This window comes from Mastacembelus armatus, chromosome 19 (assembly GCF_900324485.2).
Source record: "Mastacembelus armatus chromosome 19, fMasArm1.2, whole genome shotgun sequence".
NCBI classification, from domain to species: Eukaryota; Metazoa; Chordata; class Actinopteri; order Synbranchiformes; family Mastacembelidae; genus Mastacembelus; species Mastacembelus armatus.
The window spans coordinates 7,996,263-8,018,883 of NC_046651.1; the positions used below are offsets into that span (position 1 = coordinate 7,996,263).

Genomic DNA, 22,621 nt, shown 5'->3' on the forward strand with positions numbered 1-22,621 from the left:
TCACTGTCACTATTCAGTTGTTTTACTTCCCTTTTAGAGGACAAGATCACATTTGAGGTGATCATCATGTGTCACTTTTGTTTTCGGCCTCACTTAACTTTTTCTCAGACTGACTCATATTCTCGTTGTCTCTCCCCTCCTAGTGTCTGCCAGACACTTTGTGCATTCATATAGAGAATGTGTGTGTGTGTGTGTGACCTTTCTCCCACTTCCTGCTGCTATATGCAGCCTGTCCGGTGCAGAGGAGGAGCCTCCACCTGTAGAGAGAGCAGAGGGAGATGAGGTGCCAGGTTACCAATGCACCCAATGTCATTGTGTCTGTTATGCTTCCTGCCCACATCCACACAGAGCGCAGTGTCATCTGTCTTCACCCTGTCCCCTTCTACAGAGCCAGTCTCCAAACACAGGGCCTGCTAATATAACGTGTTACCTCATGCTGGGAATACCAATTTGCAAGTCTAGTGTTGAAATCACTGAAACTGAGTCACTAGAGGGCCTTAGCTTCTCTGTGATTTTCTGTCCATGGAAGATAAACGATCAGGTCTGTACTTTATCTGTTTAACTATGATAAAATCACATTTACTTCGTCGCTCATTAGCGACACAAGCATTGTTTCTCTTTTGAGAACATCTTGTGTTAGCAGCATGGACAAATAAGGAGGAAGTCTTAAGTGTAGTTTCCCTTTGTTTACAGAAAACACAGGTAATATATAAAAATTAAGGTCAAACAAATTTACCTGATAAACCTGTAAAAACCCCACAGTATACAGTTAGTATAGTAATGTTTACACATGATGGTGTGCCATCTGTGACGCTATATTGTGTCCACACTATCCAGTGACCCAGAATCCAGTGACCTGGTTTAGTGTGAAGGATAGATAAACTCAACAGAACTGCGTTCATCCACTGCTGTAAGAGGTATTTTTCCTATAATAGGCAATTTGGATGAATGCTAGCTTTTGGTTTTGCTGTTCCAAACATGTAATTGCTGTTGTGGTAGCTCTTTACCAAGGAAGTGCTGAGGTCCTAAGTGTTAAATGATTTATGTTTTGTTTACAGTGGTAGTTTTGGAACAGGATGGGAACATTTTGAGAAAGACATCACCCAACTAAAAATTGAGTTACTCAAATTGCCAGTGAAACATTATTTGGAGTGTCTGTATGTGATTTTGCTACATGATGGCATAGCATAGTAGTAGTATGAGTAAGTAATATAAAGCTGCCACTTCCTTATGACATCATTGTAACTAGGCCGCAGTTGCCTTGAGATCCCATTTATGGCCTTCATGTGCCGGATCATGCTGTTGTGCTCTTGGACTCCATGTGTTTATTGCTATTCCTGTTCCCACATGCACAGTTGCACTGTGGTACCCGATGCCAAGTTGTTGGCATTCACCGAGCTGCCTGCTCCACTCGCAGGAAAGTGGCACTCAATCAGCAAAGGCGATGTCTTGGTTTCCTGCAGAGGAGGAAGCAGACAGGGAGTGCGCTGAGGACATGCAGAACTCTGTGACCCCTCCTTTACCACCACCATCACTACACCACTGGCATGTGTGGGTGTGTGTGTAATGGGTGTTTATCTATGGCGCTTACATGCGTGCGGGCAGCTGGTATTTGTTTGTGTTTACATCTAAAGAGCCGTGGATTCAGGGAGACAAACACAGCAGTGGCCGCAGTGCTAAGTTCCCTCTTGTAAAAGCTTTTCTCCCTCTTCGTGTCCATTTTGGCTTTCGTTGCCAGCCCTTCCATCTTTTGCTGCAAAGCATAAGACAAATATTTTTAGTTCTCAGACACAGAGAGAGAAGCAGAAAGACAGAGAGGTTTGTAGAACACGATTTTGTAATCTGGCTGGGTGACAGTATTAAATCTGCCTGGACAAGACGTAGCCAGGCATGAGATTATGATGCAACCATCTTCCTACTGTCACTACTTAACACACTGCTCCACTGTCCATAGATCACAGAAACTATGTCTTGACAAAAAAGCCAAAAGACAATTCATGTTGAAAAATGTCTTACCAAATCAACTGTGGCACCAACAGTCATAGCATCATAACACAGTGCAGTAAACCATGCCAAATAGGTTGACATACAATATTTATTTAGGTTCACAAAAATGATAAGTTAATTATCAGGTAGTCCACAAATATTGTGGGAATGGTCTCATACAGTCATACAACGGGGGAAACATACATGAGAAACCATTTAGGAACAGGCCCACCCAGAAACGTTCTGATTTAACCAAATAAAGTATGAAGCATGGAAAAGGATGAACTCAAACATTAGTCTAAATAATAGCAAAGGAGGTTGGTTATTTATTTATTTATTTATTTTATCCATGATTTTCCTAATCATTGTTTAAAAAAAAAAAACAACCCGTTATTCAAAATATCGCTTCTTCTCTTCTTGTATTGAATGTAAAAATAACCCAATAGTACAAACTAAAAAAGGGGCAGACCCTGCATTTAAAATATTGCTGTATGTCAGGGTCATCCCTGAACTGTCCCTCAGCAGTATCAGTGGACCAAGAACTGGTCAAAACTAAACCTAAATGTAAAAACCTCTTTGTAGTACAGTATCTGAGGGTGTAGGTATACTGTACTGTACTGACATACAATACATATACACAGACAGGTGACAAATTCAAGGGAAAATCAACATAAAGTGTCTTAGTAAGGTGTTCATCTTGGAATTGATTCCGTAAGTCTCCGCACTCTACTGGAGGGGTGACCACCCTTCTATGAGATATTTCCTTGTGTGGTTAGGTTCTGATCTGGTGACTGGCCGCAGCATATGATTCAACTTTGAATTGATTTGTAGGCAGCCTTCCCTCTAAGGGAACAGGTGGACCCAAATCATGTCCAAAAAATAACAGAGCCACCAGATCCTTCACTAAAGGGCAGAAGCATTCAGGTTTTTCCTTTGATTTGTCACTTATCTGTGTGCACATATGTATATAAATTGTATATTTGAAAGTAGTCTGTAGTGTCCCCAAATAGCCTGTGATGGGCTTCCCAAAGCTGCCCCGCAACCATTTCCTTCTCATCATACCTGACACTTCGCAATGCTGCATTGTCTTTATCTTGGGGAATAACACGCAGCACCCCACCCTCATGAAACCCACCCAAGTCCCAAAGACATGTCTCGAAGTCATGTATGTTTTTGCTACAAAAGATGTTACACATTATGAACACAACATGCAAAGTGGCAACTCTTTAAAAAGATGGAGTAGTCGTGTTTTTGTTTAACTGTAACCACTTTAGCTGCGTTTGCCTCATTCAAAAAAAAAAAAAAATCAACCTGAAGTGCCACCCAAGTTCAATGCCACCTCCTTTAACCTTTCAACAAAAACAGAACAATTAGCATTATAAAGGATATTACATTAAACCATGATTTCTCACTTTTCTTGCAATATCCAAATCTCCAGAGAAAAGTATACAGTGGACATTTGTAGTCTAAGTCCAGGTTTAAAAGTGTGTCTGGAAAAAGCCATTGTAGCGACGATCAGTTACCATAAACCAGAGCGGCTGCTGCCTTTAAGAAAAAAACCTTTAAAAACATGTCCTGTGGTGGTGGCAACAGTTGGTTTAAGAAGAATCCCTGATTGGCTGAAAAAAGTCAGGTGACCACCAGGTGAGGTAAGAGAAGTCCCACCTTTGACGATGGGGATGACAGTATGGAGATGTTTTCGCTAAACTCTAGTGTATGTGTGTGTGTGTGTGTGTGTGTGTGTGTGTGTGTGTGTGTGTGTGTGTGTGTATGTGTATGTATGTGTGTGTATGTGTGTGTCTGAATATATATATATATATTTTTATATATATGTGTGTATACATTTTGATTACAAACTGACCTCCTGCTCACATGCTTACACACTCACACTCAGGTGCGTGATGATTTTTGAGTCAATCTAAAAACACTGAATTGCAAGTTCCTCTCTCCTCATGCAGCACAGACAGTTGCAGAAACAAAGAACACCAGTGGCAAAAAACACTGGCTGAAAATATGGGGAAAAAACAAAAAACAAAAAACAGAAAATTAAGTTTGCTGCCTCAAATGTCTGTGAACATCACATAGAATCCTTGGGCGTGACAAATTTTTTTTTCAATTTCTCATTTTTTTAGTTCAATAATATTTCTCTATGCATTTACTTAAGAAAAAACTAACAAAGATTTCAGTTGCTTTCTTATTACTATGTGTGCGTATCTTTTTTTTTTCTATTTTTGTATTGACATTTGCATTGGTTTTCTCCTCTTCTGAAATTGTCCTGGTTGAGTTTTTCTTGGTTTGCGTAGTTTCGGTCTCTTTCCATATCTATCCAATCCTCCTTGCTTTCATCCTGGTTCCCTCTCTCCTTTTGTGGAAAGGGGAGGCTTTTCAGTCTCGCGTGGCCATTCATCTCTCAGCCTCCATTGCTACACTAGCCTTTTGCTCAGTGCCTGCGTGCGGGTTCACGCCTGTGGGCCAGGCAGGGCAGGGCTGCGTGGGGGGCTGCCCTTGAGTCCAGAGTCCCTGTGGAGGTTGTGGCACATTGGGTACGTTTGGTGAGAGCCCCCAGCCACCGACCTGTGGGGGCGGGGGTGAGGTGGCCATGGAGGCGGCCATGGGGCTGCCACTGTTGAAACTCTCAGACGCCTTCAGCCGCGAGAACATGGTCAACGCGTCTGGGAAATTGGGGGGTGTCGCTGGTGTGTTGGCTGGGGTGCACATCTAAAGATGAGGAGGGAGACAGAATGATTAATGCAAACCCAAAATAGGAAATTCCAGGACACAAACTTAATGAGATATAAATCTTCCATCCGTGTTTCACATATCTAATGATAAGGTATATCCACACTGGAGAAGACTTTGCATTTAGCACAGATTCTACAGTGGCAAGAAGAGGATTTGGTCCAGACCTTAAATAAAAAGTCCACCTGTAGATCCTGTGTTTAGAATTGACCTAATTTCATCTAATTAGTCATTTATAAAGACAAAAAAGCCAATCAAATCTCCAGTTCTACTCACTCCATCTTGATGCTTTGCTGTTTGTTTTTTAATAATTTCAGAAAAATGTATAGATGAAATAATTTGAGACAAAACCAGATCAATCTATGATAAATATAATCATTAGAGTGACTTGACAGGAAAAATGTAGTGAAGTGCTGCTTTGAGATGTGTTATGCACTAGGAGAATAAAATGCCACTTGTCTTGTGACTGCACCATATTCTGTTTTATTTAGACTGCAGGCAGCGGAATGTCTTCCTAGTATACAACAGATTTCTTTCAGTGTCACTATTTACTGTTTCTAGAAGTTAGTGAGAGAGGAAAGGATTTGTCTGATGTTACAGCTAAATAATATCAAAACCTGGTGCAGTAAGCTCAACCTCCAATACAGCATTTCTGGTAAAATCCTGTTGTGCTATCTGGACTGTTGTCATGAAGAAAAACGAACACACACACACACACACACACCAAACATTAGTCCATAAATGTCCATGCAGAAGACAGTCTGCAGCAGTGTTTAAAAGGCTAATATTCCTTTGAAGGAAGGGAAATTTAGGGGAATACCAGTAACTGTTTGCTTCCCCAGAGGATCCTAAAGATGACATTACAGTGCTTTGTTTACATCCACTTCTTTTTTCAACTGTATTTGGAGTCTAGTCTGGTTTAGTGGATTAGATCAAATTTGCAAATTTTGCTTTGCAGAAAGACACATTTGTTTTCATTCTTCATAGGGACTTTAAGCTGACTTTCATTGATTTTCTGGAGACTTGCTTAACTTCACTATGTGCTTAGCCCTAACCTTAAACCAAGTCGTCACTCTAAAATCTGACCCTTCATTGTGCCAGCATTGTCATTGTTCCAGGAGTTCCTTTAGTGGCAACACCTCAAACACGCACAATGCATCCATGTGCCAAAAACAACACTGAACCTACCAGCTTGCAGCTAACAGGTCTTGTGAACAACATGTCTACATGTTCAGAAATAGTAAACCTTCATCGACATCATCATCATCATTAAGCTCTCTAACACAGCTTCTCACACACTGCTTCATGATCTGCTTCCTCCTTCATATGCCTGTCCATTTCTGACCAGGAAAACAACAACCTACTATATTCCACAGGGAAGCAGAGGTGGGGCCACATTCAACCAAGAGGCTTGCCATCTAAAAATAAGAGCCAGAGCTGAGAGGCTAACAGGGCAGGCACCTACATGACAACATAGCCCTAAATCACAGGCAGCAACAATGGAAAACGTCTTGGTTACTCACAGGACTATGATATACTTATGACTCTGACAAAATATGGGCTTGGACTCAAATTAAATGAACTTTATTAACCATCTACTGTGCAGTTCACATGATCAATCTGTGACTGTTTTGGATTTCCCCTCTGCTTCCTTTGACATTTTCTATACAGCAGCAATGTTCAGACAACATCTTCTACAGTTTAAGTTTGAGTGCTAACTTGTTTCTGAGGGGGGTGGAAGGGGCAGATTTTCTGGAATTGGGAGTCATAGGCTCCATGAATCAACTATTGAGAACAGCAGCTGCACTCACACATGAATAGTGGGCAAAAATGCTGAAAAACCAGCTGGAGAACAACCGGAAGTCAGGCTGACCCTGTGGTATCTAATCTACCCTTGGCTCCGTCACCCAGGATGCTCAGATTGTGACATGTAGCATTGGCCTTCAGAAAAAGAACAGAGACAGGAAAAATCATCCTCTGTTGGCGGTGTAATCGGACCACCGTGCCCCCTAAAAGTGCTGTGGTCTGCGTGTTAGTCCTGCAAATATGCAGTCTGGGGCACAGCCAGGGGTTCTCAGAATGGCATGTTGTTATGAAAGGTGAGCATGTCCACTGCGCACTCTGACCGGATACGCTGGCTCATGTCTCCGAGGCTGTTTGCTGCAGTAAAAAGACACCCTGTGATCCTTCCTGTGCTTGGCAGGCAGCAGTGGAGGCTCTTGGTTGGATTTCTTAAATCCTGTGATCGAGCCTGTGTGACTGGTACTCAGGTAGGAACAACAGATGAGGCCTCCTACGTCCTTGTTTACTGTCCAGGAACAGAAAATGAGACTAAAACGCTGACACATGCCCTTTTAGGTTGTCCACTGAGACCTTTTCAACACTGACTCGTACATAAATACATACATAAATGAGCAGGTATTTATTATAAAACACCTGCAGTCAGCTGCAAGAGATTTCACCTAAATGTTTATTTAATCTTTTGCTTCATATGTAACAGTGAACCAAACAGCAAAGACAGCAGAGGGAGGCTGATGAAAAAAAACAACTTCAAACACCATGTGTGCATCACACAAGTGCCCACCTCACACTCCTCCACTCATAAAATACCACAGCGCACCTCTATGTGTCTGCATGTGTCCGTGAAAGGGGACCTTGGACACAGTCGGGGGCGCAGACGGTATCAACATGCAAGGAAGAGGATCTGGTTCAAAGATACGGCAGCTGCCTGAGTTTGGAGCTGACACTTTCTCACTGAGTGAAGATTCACCAGGGTCCACACCTGTCAGCAACTAATGTTACACTGGAACCTCTACCCACACATAGAAAGAAAAACATATCTTCCAACCCCAAATACATGAGACACGAATATGTAAATCATATTCCAAGGAAGAACTAATCATATTGCTTTTACTGTTTGTTCAATCTAGGTTTTAGGAGCACAGTGTTAGTGCACATGGCTATAAATATATGTCAATTGTCAGACCTCTGGCAGCACCGGTCTGCTCTGACAATAGACACATGACTTCCTACACAGAGATTAAAAACCTTTACCCTGGTGCAGCATGATCTGTAAGCAGGTAACTTCCCTTTGTGTGTATCAAGCAGTCTAGTAGCAGATTAACTCTGCTGCAAGGACAGAGACCAGACTGAGGTTCAAATCCAGCTGGCTCTCAGACAACTGACAACATGTGGGTGACAACAAATTAGTAATTAATAATTCATTTGTGTGCACGCACGCATTGACATAAGCAGAGTTTTTGCACTTGCATCACACGTTGAGGGATGTGTATAGATAAATTATGGAACAGATAGGCTCTTAGTCAAAAGTGTCTATAGTCAGTCTTAGTCTGTGTCTATGGGTCTATGTAGAAAACACAAGCTGATATATAACAAAAATTATTGTCTTTGGCCCTGTATCACTGTATCATCACTTTCTTCTAGAAAATGTATTTTGAATTTAAAATAATATAACAATGTACATATACTGCTGTAACTCTCATTTGATAATCAGCCATATTTCCTAATCCCACACCAGAGGGGATGTGTTAAGATTTTGTACAAGCAACTGTGTCTAATTCCAACAGTCTTGCAGCATATGTGTGCAAATTTTGGCTAAATATACAGCCACTGGACGAGAACAAAAACAAATAGCATACCAGCTCAGTAATGTCAGGAGGCAAAGTGGGAGGTCTGGTCAGGTAAACCTGTTTTAAAAGTGAGGTTAGAGTAACATAATAAACTGGCTCTCTCCTCCAAAACAGTATGTAATTTAAGAAGGATCAGCTCAGTTAATCCACACAAATAGCTGTCTTTGGGCATTGTTAGCTAGTCAACAGGCCAGCAGGATAACATCGCCAAAAACAAAACAAGACAAAAGTTATTTAAAAAAATTCAAAAGCAAAAAAACTCCTAGTCAAAGCATTGCAAACACTCCAGTAATATCTGTTGAGTCAGCCAATGTTTACAAAGACAGGCAGATGTTGACAGCTACTGTCGTATCAAGGTGATGACCTTCAATATGACAGACTGTATGTGTGTGTGTGTGTCTGTGTAACAGCATATACAAAACAAAGTGTGTTACAGAAGCCATTTGTTCAAGACGTACAGATGGAGAGACAGGGGAATAACAGACAGTGAGAAGCAGTTTGTGTTCAAAACACAGCCAGCAGAGAAGAGTTGCCATGGGGACGGTTGTTAGGAAGAGGCAGCACAGATCTCCTGTTGACAGGACGGGGCTGAGGCAGGCCCAGGCTCTGTGGTCACAGCGGCCAGGCCCTGCCCACCCTCTCTTCAAGTCTGTTTGCTGAGCCCAGCATGAAGAACGCATGGCTGACTGGCAGCGACCACTCCAAACACGCCTGGCCTGAGCTGGTGGCGAGGCTCCGCAAACCTTAAACACTCTTGCATTTGTGTACATATGTGCATATTTGTCCACGAGCAAAGACAAGCTGAAGATATTTCCAGTCTAACCAACTACATTCCTCAGAAATATCAAGTGTGTATGTGCCAGACTGAAAAGAGAAGCTTTCTATCCTCCTGCATACTTGTGCAGAGGTTCAAGTTACATCCTGTGACCCCCAACTCACCTCCTCCCTGTAACATTTACCTCAGTGCTTCCACCCCACACATTCATATTCAGTGTTTCCATCCAACTGCCACATGAATATTAAGCTAGATTTTGCAATAAATGAAACATGTTCTGCTGTATTCCATTAATTTAGCTGCAGCAAGTAAACAGACTACAGTCTACGTGTAATGTAGAAAATCTACGTTAAACATAGCTCAAGGATTTTTGCAATACTGAGAACCTTTTATTTGATGTTGCTGCTAATAGTCAATAGTATTTCTGGCTGCATGCAGAACAATTTGCAAAACACTTGGCTGGAACCCCAGTGTGATCATCTCCAGCATTGCCACTGCAGTGAGCATTATTGTGAACCTATCACAAGTCTGTTTTCTCTCCCTCCTCTTTCTTTCACTTCCTTCTCCCTGTCCTCCTCTCCCTCCTGTCTGTGTCTTGCTGTGTGCAGCTCACACATTGAATGTCAGTGCTCTAGGCAAACTGTGCTGAGAGATCTGTTGGACAAGAAAATCCTGGTGGAACATCTGACCTGATGTCCCGCTACAACTAGTTTTCAACATGTTTTAAAGCAAGTTGCAAACGTTTTAAGATAAGATTTGTGGCTTTTGGATATTATTCAGATAAACAGGTGCCAGAGAAGCAAGATAAATTTTGTTTTGGGTTGCTAAGAAAAAGTATAATTACTTTTACACAGCTTTCCACAGGCATGACTTAAGGATTCCTAGAACCCCAGCTCCACTCTAAGTCTCAGTGCTTGTATTCTAGTAGTGTAACTAGAAATGACCTCAAAACACTGGACAAAGTCAAAAGGGTACTTAACTCTGATCCAGCTGTTCCACTGCAATACTGGACGAACTAATAATGGGCAGCTCAGGGATATAAAGCTGTACAGGCAGGCAAAAATCTCTAAACAGATAATAGTAGAAATAACAATATATTACTGTAACAGCGGGTCATAAGTGCTGGATGCACCTGGTCTGCACTGGTCTCGGGTGCATTCACATCCTTCATCTTGGAAGCAGTCTACGAAGACTACTGCAGTGCAGTTTATGAGAGCTGACAATACAATCTGAACAACATGAATCCCAAAAAAGAAAAGTATTGTGGGAAAAATAGGATAAACGTTAACATCTGACAGCTATGAAGTACTCACAGCTTGAAAGCCAAGATGAACAAGATAAACACTTGTTCATCTTGGCATCTACATGCTATAAAATGTCCCTTTAATATATCAAATTATTGGCATAGTGTAAAGACAAGGCCATCATGTTTAGCTAATTTAATGGGAATTAGAATTTGGTGTGCTGACTCCAACATGTTTCCAAATCTGTAACCTCAACAGATTTAGCAAAAATAAGCTACTTTTGATAACATGTGACAGCACAGGCCTCATTTACTTGTCATATGGCAGTGCAAACCTAGATGAACTCCAAGCAGATGCAACAAAATCTCTGCTTTGATTTTTTTTATTCATGGCTAAAACAAACAAAGTAGATGTGACTGCACTCGAACTTTGTTACACAGTCATTAATACAGTGGAGGGTTTGATTCTGACTGATGCCCTGTGGGGAGTGCAAACAATGGGAATAAATGGAAGGGCAGGGTAGATCACAGTTAATAGAAGAAAGGGAGTCAAACATGTAAAAATATGTAATTTACACAAAACCAAACAAAATCAAACAAAATGGAAAGAGAGTTAGAAGGAAAGACAGAAAGGACAGCCTGCATTAAGTGTACATGCTTATGCCAGCCTGATGAGTGTTTAAATCAGCAGTGTTCTCATTGTGTGTTTGTAGCCTAGGACTGATTTTTTTTATGTTTGCAGCTCTGCAACTGGATCACAATGCAACTATAACCTTAAAAATAAAACAAAAAAACAAAAAACTATGCTGTCACAGAAATAGGTAATTAATAAGAATACTTAATGACTTATTATGTCTCTGTATTTTATGCTTGAGAAAGTAAAATTAAATAAGTGGATGTTTTTCAGTGCTACCTAAAAGTTAATTTGATGCTAAAAAAATGGTAACTAGCAAGTGCCTCCTTTGTATTATTCCTGCAACAGTGGAAACATGGTATTTTGTATTAAGGGAAATGCCCTTTACAGAATGAATGTTATAATAATAAATCATTATTAAGAAAGTGAATTTTAACACATAGTTTCATTGCTTTTTTAGACCATAAGAAAACTACAGCATCAAAATAAGATCACACCATTTGGAATAAGGTGTGTTGTTAGCATAATTCATTCTTCAGAAGTATTTCATGTGGAACCCCAGGTGCTGATTTTAAGGAGGGGGAAACAAGAAGAGTCCCATCCATCTGTTTGCCAACGTCCTCTCCAAACTGACAGATGACAAACGGCATTCCTTTACATGCATACTGGAGTTTAGGTACTAGTTAACGTCACCACATTAACTCACAACATATCAAAACCAGACAAGCGACTCCACATGACATGGGAAACTGACATGCAGGTGACAGTCAGGATTTGATGGGAGTGGCTGCTTGTCAGAACTAGATGTTTCCCAACTTAAATAAAGGAGGTTGACAGGTGCTGCTGAATGTTTCAAGTGACCATCCCCTGCCCTGCTCACCCTTGACCCCTCACTTGTGTTACCACCCCAGCATCTAACAGCTGAGCCCAGAGTCTGTGCATGTCTGTGAGTGAGTTAGTATTGTATACACACAGGGACGTGACTTGGTTTGTGCTTACAAGAAACTGAGCTGATCATTAACCAGGGTGTGCTCTGTTTACGTCATACAGTGTGACACTGTATGATATAGGATGGGGAATAAGAAAGAAAAGCAATAGAAGAAATGATGACAGAAAAAGAACTAAGACAAAGAAAGAGGCTGCAGACAGAAAAAGGAGAACTGGGACTGAGTGGAGCATGTGTTCTGTTTAACAGCACACACTGCACTGCTCACAACAATGGCTAACAGGCTAACAATAGATGTTCAGTGGCCCACTTGTATCTAGAAAAGGGAGTTTGGCCTGTCGACTAGTAACAGGCTGAAAACAGAAACCGCTAGGCCAAAGGTCACTTGAGACAGAACAATGCACACTTATGATGCAAGCACTCAGGTTGAGTGTACCAAAACATACAGTGTATTTCTTCAGGTTACACATACACTAGATCCAATTCAGTTTAGTTTATATTCTTTCACCTCACGTGCAAAGCACACGTTAGGTTTTCCAATCTGTGTCAGTTTCAGTCTGAACCACTAAATACTGTGGGATAAGGATTTCTGAATTCACTTAAATTTCTCAGTGGTGGCATATATATAATCTTGGGTAAAGTGCTTATAGAGATGACATAAAAAGCAAAAAAAAAAAAAAAAAACATAAGACAAATGTTTGGTTGGCTTTTCCAGGAGATGCTACCATCTTTTACAGCTTAAAAGGCAAATACTGCTTTTGAAATCCAAAAATAACAGTTTGTATTTTAAAATGACAATTTCTATCCTAGAAAAAAAATTGGATCTTTAGGAATAGAGGTCAATGAAAAAGGTCCATGACTGCTCTTAAATCATCTTAATTGAAAATTGGTTAAATCTAAAAATAACAGTGTGAAATGTTGCAAATTGTATTTTACCGTGACCTGAACTACTTATATAGTAGAAGAACTGAAGATCAGAGCTGAGAGGGAATAGGATCAAACTGTGACTGGTGAGGATTCAAAGGTTATGAATGAGGGCCAGAAAAGCAGAAAATGGACATTAAAGTGTTAGAGCACGTGAAAGCACATCAGTGTGAGCAGCGGGCCAGTGCTCACAGCTGACCTGAGCCTGGCTGCAGCACTACAGCAAACCTGGCCAGGGAGACGCAATGTGACAGCTCTCTTCATGCAAAAGCAAAGTTCATATGTGCTACTTGTGTTTCCTCAGCCATATGCCTAAACTCATGTGTATACTTGGTGACTCCAAGAATCTGTGTGAAACTCAATCTAACTCTAGTGCTTATAAACACATCTGGTCTGCACAGTCATCCCACATAGATTCCCATTCCCTGAGTCCCTTGAGCCAAAGTTCCTCTGTGTGTCTGCGTGTGTCTACGCACAATGCTTTGTGTGTGTGGTTAGGGTTCTGGGAAACCGTATTCCTAGAAACACGCAGGCCAGCATGCTGGAACATGCAGAGCACAGGCTATGCCTTTTCAGATGTGGTGAACTGTTTGGCATTACTGTATGACACACGGGTACAGACACACATACACACATCCAGGCACAGATGCATGCTCACCAATTAACAACATTAACAGACCTAAACATGATTAAATCGGAAATCTGAGACACACTGCTACGTACATTCCCAGGGGATACTCGTGAAATCACTTTCAAAATCTAAACACTGGGAGAAAAATAAACCAGATTTCACCTCACTGCACTTAATAACTTCTGTAGGTAATGTGTGCAGCAGGACAGAGAACACCTTGTTTCTGTTGTGGCAGAGACACAATGCCGCTCTGTTTTAACTCAGTTATTGTATCCCCTACTCAGATACCTGGCATCGCCTTGCTATTAGCCAAGTTTACCTAAAGCGCTGGACAAACACACTCATCCATTTGTTTACATCAGTTCCGACTTCCCATCTAAGAGAAAAAGTAACCTTTAGCCCATATACTGTACACCTCTCACAGTGTAATGATAAACAGATGTAAAGACAGAGAGAAACAGGAGCAGTAAGTTGTGTATGTAGTCACTTCATGGTGTACAGTATGAACTTAATTATACGTCTGCTCTTCTGCAGATGAGCGCTTACTTGAATAAGAATGAGGATTTCTAAAAATCCTTTTATAAGACACACCCAGACGCCCAAACCCAATGTTTGTAGTTACCAGACACACACACACACACACACCAAACCCTCTTCATTCTCCTGGTGGGTGTTCATACTGCCAGGAAACAGCCCGTAAAACAATCTCACACCCACTTTTATCACTGCCCTACAGAGCCCAGCACTATTCTGCAACGTCAGTGTACACAGGCAGTCGAAGCTGAATGTTGCCCTTCATAAAAATCACAGTTTTATTCACCTGGTGCATGATGCCAGTGATGAATGGTAATTAAAGTACAATAAAATGTTTCTTCCTGACTCTGTAGGCTGCAGTACGTGGGCCAGGCTGTGTTGTGTTCAGCAGTAGGAGGAAGCAGTAAAAGTTGTTTGAAAGGATAGAGCTGAAGATGCTTTACTGCTGAGACTTACCAAATGTGATCATTTAAATAATAAGAACAGAGAGGGACAAGAACCACAGAATCATGACAATGTTTTTTACAGTGTAATGTGGCCTAGAAAGAGAAGGAGAGTGTTTCTGTTTTACTACCACTGCATACCAGAGTTAGAAAAAGAGGCAGAAATTAAGTAAAAGTGTGGATAGGATCCAAAAGAAAAAGGAGAATGTGAAACATTTCTTGTGATTTTTTTTTTTTTTTTAAACACTGGACTACTAAAGTCAACACGAAAATTCCTGACTTTAACGTAGGGCTCAGCCCACTGCTATTTCTTAGGTTGCCATAACTGTGGCAGAAAGGACACACATGTAAACCAGACATTGTGGCTTAGTTAGCTTGTTTCCCAGCTTTGTCACATGATGAGATCACATGTTCCCACACAGCAGTGGAAATAGTGCAGCTGGGCTACTTCTTCCTCTGTGGTCACATGAGGATTCATTCACTTTACTGTGGCTATATATGCCCCTCATCTAGACACAGAAATCATGGATTTACTGATATTGGTTTGAACATACGCTGAAATGTCAGAGTTTTTACTTTACACAGACATCTGAAGACTTGCAGCTGTTACACTGTTCAGACTGGATCACTCAAGAGCCATGATGACTGGAAAAATAATTTTCCAAAACGTGCTTACGTGCACAGGAAACTTTCCCTTGCACCCAAGAAACCATTTTAGTTGGTTTTGCTTATGAATGACCAATACCTTAGAATGAGCATGGGATATCCCTAGAATAGGTATGGATACAAAAAAAAAAGCAACAGTACAAGATTATCCATCCATCCATTATCTATACCTGCTTATTCCATACCAGGGTCACAGGGATCTGCTGGAGCCTATCCCAGCTCTCTTTGGGTGAAAGGCAGGGGTACACCCTGGACAGGTCACCAGTCCATCACAGGGCCACATAGGGCCACACACTCACACTCACTCCTATGGGCAATTTAGAGTCACCAATCAACCTGACATACATGTTTTTGGAGTATGTGAGTACAAACCAGAGTATCTGGAGAAAACCCACACAAGCACAGGGAGAACATGCAAACTCCACACAGAAAGGCCCCTGATGGGTTACGAACCCGGGACCTTGTTGCTGTGAGGCAACAGTTCTAACCACTAAGCCACCGTGCTTCCCAGGAGTACAAGATCATGTGCTTGATATTTGAAACGCATCATAGGCATTAGAATTGGTGTGATATGCACCAAGCAGCCAGCAGAAACAGAAATGCACTGTGTGAATGAATATGCTGCCATGCTGTTCTGGAGGTGATGGCTGCTTTGAGATTTGTGTTAAAACAAGAGAATGAGGACAGAACATGATCATAAAATTACCAACAGGAAACGTGAATGGGAAATCTAATTCCAGCAGCTAATGTTTTGTGTCTTTAGCGTGGCAACAGGAGTGAGAGTGTACAAACTGAAGAAAAAGACAGGGTGCTGTGTCTTTAGTTAAACCCGCCCTCTTTTGCTGTGAAAGAGTCCATTTTGGGTCAGTGAAAGCAATGCATCCTGTAGGAATGTGATGCGGTTGCAGCAGGGTGTGTGTGTGGGGAAGAAAACTAGAGGCAGACAGAGCAGGTTGGACTCAACTTAGAGCCTGGGTGTCCATCACAGAACATAGATGGAAACTCTGATGACTTCATTCAAAAACAGATAAACAGACAATCTGTTCAAGGCAACATTTACATGAGATTGTATGACTTGCACTGAAACACACAGTTTACATAAACACATGCAAGCAAAAAACAAACAGACTTAAATGCATGCCTGTGCAGGGGCTGTAAGCTCATTTACTTCTTGGGGCAAAGCACAGGCACTCCCCTGGGCCTGAATTGTTACTAAGAGGAAATAATGACAAAAGCTTCAGCTAGATCTTCAACCATTCATGGCAGTATACAAGAATGTACTGATCAGTGGATTGATTAATCTTGTTGATTTTTGATAAATGGTATAAACTGCTGTGAAACAATGCACAACTATGTATTAGCTATTACAGGTTTTATGCTTCCTTAGTACTACGAATCATAAAATCCTTTGTTTAGAGATGATGTGTATTTCTTACACAACAGTGCTTTTATTAAATCGAAGATTTGATTTAGTACACCGCCTATGACAATTTGTTTAGGCCTCAAAAACAATAGCATAAACCCGTTCACTGGACGGCGTCCATAAACTAAATGACCTACATGACGTCCTAACCTGCCATGCTGTCAAGAGCTGCATGTCTACAGGCTTTCTGTTGGGGCAGCTGGAGATGGGGTGAGGCTTCTAGCCAAAATAGCAATCTCAAGGCTGAATTCAGTTTGTGTTGTAACCAAACACACTGTTGCAACAGCATGGATAACAGAACTGTAACTTAATGTTACTCATGTTTAAAGACAGCGACAGAAAAAGAGAGTTAAGAGAGCAAGAGCAAAGTGGATTAGATTTGTATACCAATGAACACTGTGGCCTGATAAGCTGTACGAACATTGGACATGCTGCCCTACTGTAGTATTGTTGTGACTCACACACACAAACACCCACACAAGCACAAATTACAAATGCGTGCATGTTAAGTATGCACGCACAAAGTGAGACGTACCACATGCTGACACAGGGAAAAAAAGGGAACGTGAAGTTGTGATTATGCAAGAACATGTCTAGAACAACACCACAAACACACATAGGTGGCTTTACATTCTGACTTTCATTATCCAATGTCTGCAACAATGAAGCTCAGCCCTATTTGGCAGGCAGAGCAGCATGGCTCTTGGCAAACTGTTTGCTCTCTAAATTAAAGTGAGACATTTCATAAGCCAAATACAGGACTGACGTGCTCCTAATTACTGATCAGAAGGCAATGGAGGCTGGCTTTCTTTCTTATCAGAAAGCTTTGATGAAAACAATTCACGTCAGTGTGAGCCGTTTCACTGCTTACTTGTAAGTCTATACAGTAAATGCACACAAGCACATACAAAGCAAAAGAAATCAAATCCTCTTTTATCCCATCTCCACCCCTTTTCTCTGGAAATACAAAGCTGAAACATTTAGCAGCCTGATAGCTGTCTTTGCTGCATAGACCAGGATCCACACACACACACACACACACACACACACTCACAAAGAGTGAGCTTCGAGTGAGAGGTCAAATAAATGATTAACAGTTTTGTCCAAAATCCCCTCACATCCATGAGGGCAGCTGTTGCTAGATGCTGCCATGCATGCAGCTGCAAACAAAGGCTTGTGGGCTGCCAAAGTGGGCTGCCGCTAAAAGCCCAAATACTGCTAGTGTTTCATAATGTTCAACCCCAGTGTGTATGTGTGTGCAGAGTCTCCCACAGCCCTAATGCCTTCCAGTTTACCGTGCTCTGACTTGATCATCCCTTCAAGTCTCCAGTGTGTGTCATGTCAGGCACACAACCAAACAGTGTAATCACAGCTAAGCAGTCAAATTGCATGCAGCAACTGCAAAAGCCCAAGGTTCTCTGTGTGAGAGACTTTTTCTCACTAAACTGAGGTGCCTTGCCTTCCGTTATTCACCCCCAGATGATACAAAGAAAAATTAGGCATCTCATACATCTCCATTTATCATCCTCTCTCTTTTTCTCCAGTGAGAGCACGCACGTGCACACGCACGGACAGTCTCTCTCTCTCTCTGTGTGTGTGTGTGTGTGTGTGTGCGTGTGTGTGTGTGTGTGGCTGCTGCGGCTGCATGCCTGCCTGTGTGTTTATTTCTGGAAGCTCACAACATGGCCGACATGTGCTTTGTTATTGTTAGTACAACATCATCCCTCTTAGCCTATAAGGGCAGTTTATCGGTCCCCATCCCACCCCAAACAACACAGCAGCCTTAAAGATATACTAGCTTCAAATGCATTTTGTTCTGATTTATTAGACAAAGAAATAAGCAGGGAAAGAAGTAGATAACAATGACCTCCCCCTCCTTCTTGTACTCACCATTTGATGATGATGGCCATATGGAATATTTGTTTCTTGAAAAAAGGCACTGAGGGCAGTCTACAACAAAACACACACAGATGAATGACATTTTGTGAGGCAGACAGGGCTGTTAAACATAGCTAAAGGCACATACTGTCCAGACTTCGCTCACGTCTGTGTTGATATAAACTAAACCCCAACAATACAATGAAATGTTCAGCGCAGACTAAACAACGCTGTGTTTAAGTACTCCTTTCTCTTGCTCTTTTAGACCTCGGTCATCTTTATTGCGTAATAACGTTAGTACTCGCTGGCCTCGCCTGTTACCGCTGTCATGTGTCGGATTATAGGGTTTAATCTCGAGTACAGTCTGATTTGATATGCTAGGTGTACGCTTCCCCCCTGCTGCTTTGGTTTTATTTAATCTGGTTAAAGCGCAGAAATATGTACTTAGTGTTACTGGAAAAGTTCTGGTTTGAAAGTGGGCCGACTGTGGGCACCTAGACCGGACAGAGAGCCGACACTAACGCTTTGTTTAGGACTGAACTGGAGCCTAAAAGTGTCGAGAGACAGACGGGGCCAGCTCCGGTCCAAACTAACGGTCGGTCAGACATAAACATTAGCCGTGTGGCTAACGCTAGCCTGCCGGCTCTACCGTCAAAGTCATTTTCTTTCTTCTTTTACCTCGAACTGCCAATGTGCCGCTTGCAAAAGCTGCTTCGCCTGGTCTGCCGCACAACCCGCCGTCAGGACGAACTGATTAATCATGACTTGATGTTTGAGTTCATCCATTTTCGACGAAGCCCGTGTCCTACTCGCGGCGGCTGGCTCTCAAGCAGACTTTCTACCGTGTTCCTCTCTTTCTTCACTCTAGTTGTATTCCGTCTCTCCGCTTCAGCCGTCCACCATTACAGCCGGTTCACCAAACACAAATATTTACTGTAGGAGCGGTAGTGCAGTGAACACGACGTGATTGACAGACGGAGGCAGCCAATCAAGTGAGAGCATTGCCGGTGGGATTTGTATGCTGCGAGTGGAGGGTCTCGGATCGGCGTGTCTTTAACCTTCTGATCAGGGTTCATTTCGGTACTTACTGAGACCTTAATCCAAAATTGCCCATCGAGGTATGTGTGTTTTAAATAAGGACACGTGTGTGTCAATTAAATCACGGCAAAGGATGTAAACCCCCGCTCGTGGAGTCTCCAAAAGGGTTTGTTTTGGACTACAACTCCCGTGAGCACCCGCTTTGTTTGTAAAGAACCAGAAGGCAGACTTTTGTGAATGACGGCCGCTCTCGTCCAATTCCCAGTCGCGCTGTGTCACTATCTTGCCAAATATGGTAAACAAATCCACCATCGCCAATTACATCGCTCGAAGTTAAACTAGGGACAGCCGAGAGCCGTAGGTGCACATTTAGAAACGTCGCGTCTGCTCTGCGTACATCTCATGAAACCACGTCTGTGTGGATGTCTGTGATTCCCACCAGTGCTGCAGTTTTAATGCACACGTCAGTGCGGGATGCTGCGGCACTACAACCTTTTCGGACTATCCTTTGTTCTAATGATGGAGCGAGCATAGGTTTTGATCGATGGCTTCCAGCACAAACTCAATTTAAACTTGCTCAAGGACACTACAGCGGATCAGATGTTGGCTGGCACTAGGTTTAACATCAGGTTAACAACAGAGAATATACTGCACCTTCAGCTCCCAGTTTAATGCAGATGGTCATTATGATGCATATTAACAGCTTAATCACCCTATAACGATAAATTACTGAAATTAATGAGCATATTATAATGAATCGTTAAGCAAAAATAGGGTCATTCATTCTTTTTAATGCCAGCTGGTAGCCTATGTGATAAAAAATATGGGAATGCAGCCATTTGGGGTTGAATAAAAACAAAGGTAGTAACTATAAGACAATGAATGAGGACTACAGTAAAGTTGCACAGAGACTAGGCCATATAATTCCTCAAATGCTCTGCACTTGATTATTATATTTAGCAATATTTGGATAATAAAGTCAAAAATGACAAATCCATTGCTTTTCTATTTACAAATACTCAAGTGGGTGTATTTTGGCCAGTAAAGGAAATATCTAGGCTTCCAAAGCAAGATTAAAAGCAGCCTGTGTAAAATGAACCTCTCTGATATCAACACACTGCTCAGAATTATGGGTAACTGTAAACTGTAAACATTTATCCATGGCATGCTTGTAGCAGCCACAGCTGTGTGAGAGTAAGGATGGGGAAACGATTGAAAATAGAGACACCTGCTGGTGAGAGAAAGCACCTGAAAGAGAAAAAATAGTGGGTGAAGCTGATGTTGTTGACATCCATGGTAATAAAATTTGATTTTTACACAAAAATTTGGAGGTTTCCCAATTTAACCTGCTAAGCTTTATTACAGAATAAAGCAAAAATTAAACGTAAGTGGCAACAATAACATCTACAACATATCAGCAGCGTATTAAGGACATCTCTCTACAATTTAATGTAGTGCCTATCACCAACTATATTATGTATTGTACTGTGCCCGGCAGTTGGCCCTCCAACCTTTCGTGGAAATCGAAATGTATTCTTAACTTCACTAGCCCATGTTATTAAATTTAAACATGTAGCCATATGTTAGGATTTTTCAGAATTAAGCCCCTGCAAAGGTTAACAGTGCTTTCCATACTGGTGCAACAGTCCTCAGTCCCCTCTTCAACTCATTAGACGCACTGTAGCCATACTGCATGTGTGCCTAGTTCTTGTTAAAGGACAGTGGGAAGCCTTGCAACAATGAGAACAGTTGTTCAAACATTTACAAATCTCACTAGCAAGCCATTTGTTAAGAACCTGAAAAAACCTGGAGAGATTTTAAAAATTAAGCCTCCTTGACGAGATGCAACAGCTGGCCCTATCCCAGTTCTGGAAGTGCTGCAGAACAGACTCAGCCACTCATCCATCTCCTGTGCCCTGCACTGACTGCCAGCCCTTGTAAGCCTCCACACTACAAATCCTAAACCTCAGCAGATGTGTTGACAAAATCGGTTTGGGTAGGAGTAGATAGTTGGTACTGCATACTGCATAAAATATAATCAAGCCTGAGGATAAAGAATCATGATTTATTTATTTATTTATTTATTTATTTGTACCCAGTCTCCAGTTTTTGGTTATGGAAATGCAGGGACCAGGGAAGGGCCTGTAGTAGAAGGCGTCAAACAGTGTGACGTTAAAACATAGCACGCCAGGTGCTTTGCTTCTTCAGCCAGATTCTAATGACAACATATCAGGAATGAAGGAGAAGATTTGATTTAACATTTTCTGAGCCTGTGTGCCATTGGTGTTTATCACACATTAACCCATTAGAATGAGTGCAGGACCACAAATAACATGGAGCCATGAAGATTCCTAAGACCTGCTCAAGTCCATCCTAACAGAAAACAATCACTGCTTTCTTTTGGTTGTAGGATGTCTGACTTCTTACTACTCGTTACACCTGTAGCAGCACCTTAAATTGTAGTTTGGCCCTCCGGTGCAGCAGTAATGCAAGAGTAATCCACTAAGGGGCAGTGTTTCCTCATCTTTCATGTTGTCTCATCCATATATTTATACTGTAAGATACATAGTATCTGGGACAAAATGCTCATGTTTATCCTCGGTTAGAAATGAACAAGTATTTTAAGTGCATTTCTAATGAAATCTTAGGTTGAAATCCACTCAAGGGAGCATTTAAAATTAGATTAACTCAGGGTTATAATTGTGCGCAAAACTAATATTACAAAAATTCAATAAAGTCATCTTTTTACGTTTAAAATGAAACTATATCAGTCATAGTGAAAGACAAGGTAAATGCAGGCGGTTTTATTGAAAGTGGGCTGCTTTCCTTGAGGCTTAAAAAAGTGCGCTCCAAGCGGGAGCTGTGGCGCGTCTTTTTCAGCGCCAGCGGAGAGGAAACTGGCTGTTCTAGTCCAAGTGTTCATTTGAGCGTCTAACCTTTAATATGTGTTTTTAGATAGGTACATAGAGGGAGGGAGACAGACTTAAAGTGAAACCTGGACAAGCAAGGATAGCCAGCCAATCAGAAATCCCTCCAGGCGTTTAAAGGGATGGTGGGCAGTCCCTCGGGGTTTATGAGCGACTTATTTTACAACCTCTACGTATTCTCACG

At 41.7% G+C, this 22,621-nt stretch overlaps 1 protein-coding gene across 1 annotated transcript; it reads right to left on the reverse strand.

Moving 5' to 3' along the window:
- Positions 1-2,077: 2,077 nt before the first annotated feature.
- On the reverse strand, positions 2,078-19,419 carry ubald1a (UBA-like domain containing 1a). Its single transcript, XM_026316133.2, has 3 exons — positions 19,151-19,419; positions 18,485-18,544; positions 2,078-4,704 (listed from the first exon to the last, which is right to left on the reverse strand). The coding sequence occupies exons 1-3, from the start codon at positions 19,256-19,258 to the stop codon at positions 4,390-4,392; spliced, it is 483 nt and encodes a 160-aa protein (XP_026171918.1). The 5' UTR covers positions 19,259-19,419; the 3' UTR covers positions 2,078-4,389.
- Positions 19,420-22,621: the final 3,202 nt, after the last annotated feature.